Raw genomic sequence first — 10546 nt, 5'->3', positions numbered from 1 at the left:
ATCTATCTATCTATCTATCTATCTCTCTATCACTCTATCTATCTATCACTTTAATTCTCTCTCTCTGTCTGTGCATCAGACAGAGGGGTAACTGCTCAACAGACAGACAGACACACGGATAGACAGACAGCCAGACAGACACACACACACACACACACACACACACACACACACACACACACACACACACACACACACACACACACACACATACACACACACACACACACACACACACACACACACACACACACACACACACACACACACACACACACACACACACAGAGAAAGACAGACAGACAGAGAAACAGGCACACAGACACACAGACAGACAGACACACAGACACACGTCAGAGAGAGAGATCACTAAAATAGGGATTTAAAAATGATGAGAAACAGCAGTGGAACGTTGCCTAGCATAGCTAGCCTAGCGCATAGACAACAGATAAACAAACACATCCCTCTGCTCAGACCTTCAAGATCTTTGACCTCTGACCTTTGACCTTTTTCCCCATTCGGTTCCTTCCAGGTCATCAAGGGTTGAAGAACCTTTCGTCAACCCTCAGCTCCGACTGAACTAGAAGGAATATGTGTTATCTCCATGGACTAGTAAGACTAGTTCAGCTGGTTCAGTTAGTTCAGCTGGTCCAGCTGTTTCTACTGGTTTCACTATTTCAGCTAGTTAGGCGAGTTAGGCTGGTTCAGCAGGTTCAGCAGGTTCAGCTAGTTCAGCTGGTTCAGCTGGTTAGGCTGGTCCAGGAAACAGCCCACCCACAACACCCTCTCCCCCAATGGGGGGGGGGGGGGGGGGAGAGGGGGGGAGGCTGTATCTTCCAACCACCGTTTACTTAACCTCTGCACCCCGACACTGCGGGGGGGTCACCGCCGCCCCCGACCTCGGCTGCTCGTTACTGCAATCACATCACAGCTCGTTAGAGGCTGGCCCGGCCCCCATCGGCCTGAGACCGACTGGGGCTCGACACCATCGCTAACTGAAGCTAATGTAGCACTGCTGGTTAGGAGGCTAGTAGCAAGCCATGGGGGCGGCCTGTCCAGGAAGGGGGCCGCGGCGCTACAGCTAGCCCATAGGACAGCTGCTGTCTTGACTAGCCCTCGCTAAGACACTACACCTTAGCCTCCGACACCACCTCCTCAAAGTGGAGAAGGAGCAGAAGCAGCTAGTGGAGGAGCAGGAGGAGAGGAGCAGCTAGTGGAGGAGCAGGAGGAGGAGCAGCTAGTGGAGGAGCAGCTAGTGGAGAAGCAGGAGGAGGAGCAGCTAGTGGAGGAGCAGCTAGTGGAGGAGCAGGAGGAGGAGCAGCTAGTGGAGGAGCAGCTAGTGGAGGAGCAGCTAGTGGAGGAGCAGCTAGTGGAGGAGCAGGAGGAGGAGCAGCTAGTGGAGGAGCAGCTAGTGGAGGAGCAGGAGGAGGAGCAGCTAGTGGAGGAGCAGCTAGTGGAGGAGCAGCTAGTGGAGGAGCAGCTAGTGGAGGAGCAGGAGGAGGAGCAGCTAGTGGAGGAGCAGCTAGTGGAGGAGCAGGAGGAGGAGCAGCTAGTGGAGGAGCAGGAGGAGGAGCAGGAGGAGGAGCAGCTAGTGGAGGAGCAGGAGGAGGAGCAGCTAGTGGAGGAGCAGCGAGTGGAGGAGCAGCTAGTGGAGGAGCAGGAGGAGGAGGAGCAGCGAGTGGAGGAGGAGGAGGAGGAGGAGCAGCGAGTGGAGGAGCAGGAGGAGGAGCAGCGAGTGGAGGAGGAGGAGGACAGGAAGTGCGATAGCTGAAGATTAAGGATGCGAGGCGAATGGAGTCTCTCGCCCTCGCAGGAAGGACTGTTCTGATTGGGCGAGAGGGTGTTCTGATACGTCTGTTCTGACTGGGCGAGAGGGTGTTCTGATACGTGTGTTCTGATTGGGAGAAAGAGGGTTCTGATACGTGTGTTCTGATTGGGCGACGGGGGTTTCTGATACGTGTGCTCTGATTGGGCGAGAGGGAGGTAATGTTTCATGACTACGGGGAAAGCCCGGGGTTTAGTAAATATTGATGTACTGTTGGGGGGGGGGGGGGGGGAGAGGGGGGATGGACATTATTTCTGACACTCTAAAATGGCCGCTGGACTTGCTGAAGTTTCTCATGGCGTTTGCCTTGTGTATCTTTTGCTTTGTGTATCTCTGAGTCAGCTTTGTGATGCAGTTAAATGACGGTTATGTTAGCCTCGTTCTAGATATGAGCTGGCATTGTACTAGAGCTGTGTTAGCTTTTGAGCTGGCATGGTATTAGCATTATGTTATATCTTATCTATCTGTCTATCTTGTGTTAGCCTCTTAATTATTCTTCCCATCCCGAGAGAAACAAAGTATTCAGTCTGCGGGACAGGGAGGGGTGTTAAAGCTCTCGGTGATGTGGAGGGAAAGGCCTGATACCACCACCTCCAGCACCTCCACCATCTCCACCACCACCAACACCACCTCCACTACCTCCACCATCTCCAGGCTTCAACTCGCCCGACACCACCTCCACTACCTCCACCATCTCCAGGCTTCAACTCGCCCGACACCACCTCCACTACCTCCACCACCCTCAACACCACCTCCACTACCTACGCCATCTCCAGGCTCCAGTACCTCCAGCATCTCCAACACCACCACCATCACCACCACCTTCACCGACACCTCCCCCACCATGGGCCCGACCTCTCCCCTTCCTCCACCGCGTCTTAGAGGAGAACACATCTCCGTTGTCTCCTCAGGAGGAGAAGAACGAGGAGTGCGAGGGGGAAGGGAGACCCTGTGGAGCTTGGAGGAGGCGGAGGTGGAGGAGGAGGAGGAGGAGGAGGAGGAGGAGGAGGAGGAAGAGGAGGAGACGCTCAGATGATCTCAACAGAAACGCTCGCAGAGAAGGAGAAACAAGAGGGAGTAACCCTCTCTCTCCTCCCCCTCCCTCTCAGTGAGAGACAGGACCAGGGTGTGTGGAGCTCTGAGAGGCCCAGGAGGAGAAGGAGGAGGAGCGGAGGAGGTGTGGTCAGGGAGGTGGCTTGATGAAGCGGATACCTGGCCAGCCAATGGGAGGGTCCGCAGGAGATGGAGCTCATTGTAACTAGGAGTGACTTGGCGCGCTGCTGATCCCCGCCCGCTATTAGTGTTGTCACGAAACCGGGACGGCGCTACTGAGCATGCTCAGTCCAGCCCCGCAACACGAAGGTCATCCCCCCCCCCACCGCGCCAAGCGGCCGCGCTCTGCACGCGATCCTCGGGCCGGGCGGGGCCGGCAGGGCGGAGTCCCCGGCTCGCTCTGAAACAGAGCAGCAGTTCATGGACGAGGTCAGCAGCCTCCGCGCTCTTACTGCAGCGGGGCCTCGGCACGCCGCAGCTAGCTGCTCCCAGGACCCCCGTCACCACCACTTCCTGTGCAGTGATCACAGCCTCCTCCACAGTAAGAACCCCCCCGAGGTCCGGACCCACAGGGGCCATGAGACCACGGAACCTCCTGGAAACATCCACAGATGTTCTCCAAACGGCCCTGGAAACATCTTGCGTCTGTGCATCAAACATGATGGAACCTACGGCAAAGTGCTGTATAATAGAGCAAACTAGAACCATAAAGAGGGGGGGGGAGAGATAGTGAGCGAGAGAGTTGGAGGGAGAGGGGGTGGGGTTCATAGGTCTCCAGGGCTCCCCCGGTCACTCAGACACAGACAGGAGATTCCATGTGACACGCACTAAACGGGTGTCCTTCATCTATGAGGATGAGGACGAGGATCTCCCAACTCCTCAGTTCCCTTCATTTTCCAACTCCTCTCTCTCCTCCTCTCCTCTCCTCTCCTCTCCTCTCCTCTCCTCTCCTCTCCTCTCCTCTCCTCTCCTCTCCTCTCCTCTCCTCTCCTCTCTCCTCTCCTCTCTCCTCTCTTCTCCCTCCTCTCCCCTCCTCTCTCCTCAGCTTAAACTCATTCCAAGGTTCAGCTCAACAGTTAATCAGTGAGTAAAGTTCCGGTCTGAAGGCCTGTGTGTTAACGAGCTTAAGAAGGCTGGGTGTTGCTGGGAGGGTCTCTGCTGGGACCCCTGGAGCTGTTGGTCTGACCCCTGACCACTGACCCCACCCGTGGGGATGGAGGGCCCTTAGTGAGCCTAACCCCGGGACCCTGAGGCCCCAGAGAAGCTGAGCCTCACAACAGGTTAGAACCAAACGCCTCCACTGCGCTCAAAACATAGCCCTACGATCAGCCTACTACCGTTCTCCAACATCAACCCTAGAGGCTGAGGTCTATGAATGCTGAGGTCTATGCAGCCTGGTCTATGTAGGCTGAGGTCTATGTAGGCTGGTCTATGTAGGCTGGTCTATGTAGGCTGAGGTCTGTAGGTTGGTCTTTGTAGGCTAGTCTATATAGGCTGGTCTATGTAGGCTGAGGTCTATGTAGGCTGGTCTACGTAGGCTGAGGTCTATGTAGGCTGAGGTCTATGTAGGCTGAGGTCTATGTAGGCTGAGGTCTATGTAGGCTGGTCTATGTAGGCTGAGGTCTATGTAGACTGGTCTATGTAGGCTGAGGTCTATGTAGGCTGGTCTATGTAGGCTGAGGTCTATGTAGACTGGTCTATGTAGGCTGAGGTATATGTAGGTTGGTCTATGTAGGCTGGTCTATGTAGGCTAGTCTGTAGGCTGGTCTATGTAGGCTGAGGTCTATGTAGACTGGTCTATGTAGGCTGAGGTCTATGTAGGCTGGTCTATGTAGGCTGAGGTCTATGTAGACTGGTCTATGTAGGCTGAGGTCTATGTAGGTTGGTCTATGTAGGCTGGTCTATGTAGGCTAGTCTGTAGGCTGGTCTATGTAGACTGAGGTCTATGTAGGCTGAGGTGTATTTAGGCTAGTAGGCTGGTGGTCTATGTAGGCTGAGGTCTATGTAAGCCGAGGTTTACCCTGTAGACTCCTGGCCAGTAGGCCTATACTCTCACCTCCTTAATGAGCTATGATCTAACACGTGTAGGCCTACTAATGAACTTCTGATTACGTATATTTGGGGAGTGGGGGGGGGGGGGATTCTAACGTTATGTTTATAGTTTTGATTATCATATCATTGTTTTTATTAGTACAATTATTACTACGAATCTGGTCACGTTAATGCTTTTATATGTTTTATTATTATTAGCCTTGTTAGTGATTATTCGTTTATTATTCATAATTGGATTATTATTTGATTATTATGATTATTATATATATATATATATATATATATATATATATATATCCCGTAGCCTATAGCCTATTTATTAATTTATAATAATTACGGATAATTACGACCATTGGTTAGGACGATATATATAATTATAAATAAACGGTATATACGCTATAATTATACATAGACACACCGTCAACATCCCGTGTACCGGAGTATTTATCTACCTATAAAGGCCAATAGACCAGTCACCCTGCGGTATAGGCCTAACCCTAACCCGATACATATAATATCTACGTAAATAAACATTTTCACATTTTATTTATAATATTATAAATAACGTACATTTATTTATTTAGATTATTTATTTATGGACTATTCGTTGCACGATAAGAATATACATTGTATTTATTTGTGTAAACCTAAACCTCATAGGCGGTGATGAATGTGCTTCTAAAGATAAAGGAGTAATCTTTAGATCTGTAGCCTGTAAATTAATTAACCTATAGGCCTACATGTTTCTAAAGGGTCTAACTAATGGGCCTATTTAATACTACAGACCTCAACACTATGTGTTATATATTTAATTGAAAGACCTAGGCTATTCAATCAGACCTGAACACTATAGGTTAAATATTAAAGTAACAGGCCTATTTAATACTACAGACCTCAACACTATACGTTATATATTAAAGTAATCGGCCAATTCAATGCTATAGCCCTATATGTTTTATTATGGTCTATATAATGTTATAGAGTAATATGAAAGTCTAAAGCCCTATAGTCAAGAACTATTTTATACTTAAGTAAGTAATATTACTAAGCCCTGTAGGATTCATTGTATTATACTATAAAGTAATATTAAATACTATAGCCCTATAACATAGTATAATATAATTTATTAGGCCTATATAGGATTTCTTATATAGTCCATATTATACCATGTTATATTTAACCATTTTTTAGGGACCATCAACTAATATTACACTATAAAGACCTTTAGGTTTTCAAAGGGACATAATTATTATCATTATTAGTAATATTATTATTATCGTGACTTACTTGGTTGTTGTTGACCCGTTTTATATGCAGGTTATATAGCCTACTATGTAGGCCTAGCCCTGGGGCCACGGCTATATTAGTTATATATATATATATATATAACTAATATATATATATATATATATATGGCCTCTAGGTATGTTTGGCCTCTAGCCTAGCCCTGGGGCCACGGCTAGGCAAACATACCTAGAGGCCATATATATATATATATATATATATATATATATATATATATATATATATATATATACATATGTATGTATATATATATATATATATATATATATATATATATATATATATATATATATATATATATATATATATATATATATATATATATATATATATATATATATATATATATAAGTGATCTGATATGTTGTGTCTGCTGTCTCTCGGCCTGACAACGTGTTAGACAACATTGCTCCGGGGGACGGGAATCAAACCTGTGGTTTGTCGCCTGACGTCTGCTGCTCTTCTCTCCTCATAACAGCCTCCTACTGGATCATAACATGTCATCCGCCTTCTACTGGATCATAACATGTCATCCGCCTCCTATTTAACATCCTACTGGATCATAACATGTCCCGGTCCGACCCGCGTCTCAGTCTGGTCGGCCGCAGTCGGATTCAAACCGTCTCTCATTCCCAACTCAGCCCTTTCACCAAGTGTTTTAAATGTTACTGTTTATTAATGAAATTCACATAAAACAAATATAGCCATATTATTATTATGAATATCATTAGCATCATTATCATTCTTCTTCTTATTATTATTATAATGATTATTATTCGGCTCTTAACGGCTCTTAACTTCTGCGGTTGTGTAACGACGCTCGAGCCTCCCATCGTTACACAACGCGTCCTCTGCTTGGCGGGAACAGTCCATTCCTCAATTACATCACGAGGCCGTTCGGGGCGACTGCCCCCCCTGCCCCCCCTGCCCCCTCTGACTCCCCCCCTCCCCCAGATTCCCTCGCAGCGTTGACCTAAATTCCCCGGTACGTCTCTTAAAGTGACAGTACAAAGATAAGAGCACGACCCGATAAACAATGGGAGATTTAACTCCACCTGCCCTGGGAAAGGTGTAGAACTCCACCCGGGTTAGATTTTGACAATGAAGAGCCTGTTGCCAGGCGACCAGTTAACAGGCTATGGCCAGAGCCAGACAGCCCCCTGCACAGTTAGCTATGTAGTGTTAGCCTCCTATTGTTCTAGTAGCACCCAGAACAAACACCCAGCCTACCAAACAGCTAATGCTACGTGTGGAGGGCCGCCTTGCTACGAGCAGCCGGTCTGGTGAGCGGCCCCAGCAGAAGGACATCGATCCACTGCAGATATATCAGATAACCACGAGCTAACCCTACTGCAGCAGGGACCAGCCCCTTTCAGGGCCCCGTCGCCCCCCCCAGGTCTGAGGACACATAGACCCAAACTTCTAGAGATCTGTCATCTATAGACCCGCACCTCTAGATATCTGTCCCGTATAGATGTCCCCTATAGACCCACACCTCTAGAGATGTGTCATCTACAGACCCACACCTCTAGAGATGTGTCATCTACAGACCCACACCTCTAGAGATGTGTCCTCTATATACCCACACCTCTAGAGATGTGTCCTCTATATACCCATACCTCTAGAGATCTGTCATCTACAGACCCACACCTCTAGAGATGTGTCCTCTATATACCCACACCTCTAGAGATCTGTCATCTACAGACCCACACCTCTAGATATCTGTCCCCTATAGACCCACACCTCTCTGTCCCCTATAGACCCACACCTCTAGATATCTGTCCCCTATATATCTGTCCCCTAGAGACCACACCTCCAGAGATCTGTCCTCACCTCTAGAGATTTGTCCTCTAGAGATATGTCCTCATCTAGAGATCTGTCCATCTGGAGATCGATCCTCTAGAGATCTGTCCATCTAGAGATCTGTCCGTCTAGAGATCTGTCCTCACCTCTAAAGATCTGTCCTCTAGAAACCTGTCTGTTTAGAGATATGCCCTCTAGAGATCTGTCCATCTAGAGATCTGTCTTCTAGAGATCTGTCTTCACCTCCAGAGATCTGTCCTCTAGAGATCTGCCCTCAACTCTAGAGAGCTGTCTTCTAGAGATCTGTCCTCACGTCACGTGTGTCCCCGGTCAGTTGTAGGCCTGCAGCGTATCCTAACCTAACACAGCGTCGCTCTGTAGGCCTGCAGCGTATTCTAACCTAACAAACCGTCGCTCTGTAGGCCTGCAGCGTATTCTAACCAATCACAGCGTCGGTCAACACCTCCTGACTTCACACATTTTAAGAACAAATTGTTCATCATGAAAATGTTCATCATTTTAATACATTTTAAAAACAAACAGCAACAAAACAAAACTTTATCATACAACGCTGACATCAAAAAGTGCAAAACGTTGAAAAGTATTAACGAAAAACATCAAAATTCTGTTGTGAGATAAATAATAGAGTTACAAAGTTACTATCAGTTATCTGAGTGGAGATTTTTAGACTTAAAGACTTTAGTGTTTGTGTGTGTGTGTGTGTGTGTGTGTGTGTGTGTGTGTGTGTGTGTGTGTGTGTGTGTGTGTGTGTGTGTGTGTGTGTGTGTGTGTGTGTGTGTGTGTGTGTGTGTGTGTGTGTGTGTGTGTGTGTGTGTGAGCCTGAGTGTGTGTGTGTGTGTGTGTGTGTGTGTGTGTGTGTGTGTGTGTGTGTGTGTGTGTGTGTGTGTGGCTGAGCGTGTGTCTGTGTGTCTGCCTGAATGTATGTGTGTGTGTGTGTGTGTGTGTGTGTGTGTGTGTGTGTGTGTGTGTGTGTGTGTGTGTGTTCGTGTGTATGTGTCTTTCATCAGGTAGGCCATGTCCAGGTGAACAGACCTGTCTGCTCGTTATTCAAACGGACTGAACGTCTCTTAAAGTCCAGACGTGGCCGCATTCCCGTGACACCGCGTGGGCCTCCGAAAGCAACATAGATTTATAGATTTTTATATGAAATAAGGAAGGTATTACGGTAAATACTATGCTAATACATGTGTGTATATATTACTAATATATATATTACTAAGATATATAAATCTATATTAGGATAGTATTTACCTGAGTGAGTTCATATTTATTTTAACTTCAGTAAACGTAACTCGGTGCTCGTGCTACTCTGCGCCACCGGGGCCGGAGCGCAAGGCGCCGGTTAAAGGGAAAACACACCGGAGACCGGCCGGCGGGCATGCGCTGAGCGGGAGCCATGCGGGGCCCCGGGGGCATTACGGGGCCCCGGGTCCGTCACGATCTGCGACCAGATAACGGGGTACGGGAAGGGAGAGCAGTTTGCATATCCGGTTACGTCCCGGTAAAGACTGCTCTACGGCCGTGAGGAGCGTGGCGGGGCCTGGGGCGCGAGGCCCCACCCCCCGGGTGATATGTAGGAGGCCAGCAGGAAGCTTTAAGGCGTTTCTCTTCAGATATATCATTTATTAAAACCCATATTCATAAATAACTCTTAGCTGAGACGCTCCTTTCCTGTGTATTTAAATACTTTAAATACGTTGAACAATAAATACAAAACATAAACAAACCTCAAAGTACACGAGGTCTGGAGAGATATAAATAGCTCGGATATACGTGACGTCCCCTTTGGCTTTTCTAGTTCCACACCGACGGTCACCCTCTCTCCCCTTCTTTCTCCTTTACCTCCCCCTCTCCCCCCCTTTACCTCACCCTCTTGCCCCCTTTACATCCCCCTCTCTCCCCCTCGCTCCCCCTTTATCTCACCCTCTCAAATCCTTTACCTCCCCCTCGCTCCCCCTTTACCTCCCCCTTTACCTCCCCCTCTCAACTCCTTTACCTCCCCCTCGCTCCCCCTTTACCTCCCCCTCTCAACTCCTTTACCTCCCCCTCGCTCCCCCTTTACCGCCCCTCTTCTCTCACCTTACCCCCCCTCTCTCCCCCTTTACCTCACCCTCTCTTTTCCTTTAACTCCCCCCCTCCCCCCCTTTACCTCACCCACTCTCCCCCTATACCACACCCTCTCCCCCTTTACCTCAACCCCTCTGTCCCACAGACCCCTCTGGTGGGGGGGGGGGGGGGGGGTTACTCAGTGTTACCCCTCCTATCGGCCCTCTAGTTTCCGCGCGCTGCGTGCGTCCTCGGCGGGTCGTGCGGAGGTTCAGTTTAAGAACGCGTTCGGCGTCACGCGCTTCTGGTGGGAGAGCACACCGGGGAACCCGCTCGAGCCTCCCGGGGAAAAGGACGGGAGAGTTGTGGATCTGAGCGGGTCCGTGAGCTGCGAGCCGCTCGTGAGGCCGCCGAACGGCGCGTGGCCGCCCTGCGGCAGGT

At 48.9% G+C, this 10546-nt stretch overlaps 1 protein-coding gene across 1 annotated transcript in view; it reads right to left on the bottom strand.

The window, feature by feature from the left end:
• Positions 1–10246: 10246 nt before the first annotated feature.
• LOC132473490 (forkhead box protein G1-like) overlaps positions 10247–10546 on the bottom strand; it is a 1828-nt gene continuing 1528 nt past the window's right edge. Inside the window, exon 1 of the mRNA XM_060073657.1 lies at positions 10247–10546. This exon is cut by the window's right edge and continues 1528 nt beyond it. Within this exon, the coding sequence (XP_059929640.1) occupies positions 10377–10546 (170 nt within the window). The 3' untranslated portion in view covers positions 10247–10376.

Source organism: Gadus macrocephalus, chromosome 15 (genome assembly GCF_031168955.1).
Source record: "Gadus macrocephalus chromosome 15, ASM3116895v1".
Taxonomy (NCBI): domain Eukaryota; kingdom Metazoa; phylum Chordata; class Actinopteri; order Gadiformes; family Gadidae; genus Gadus; species Gadus macrocephalus.
Note: the sequence above shows the minus strand (reverse complement) of the source record. Positions and strands in the feature narration are given on the sequence as shown.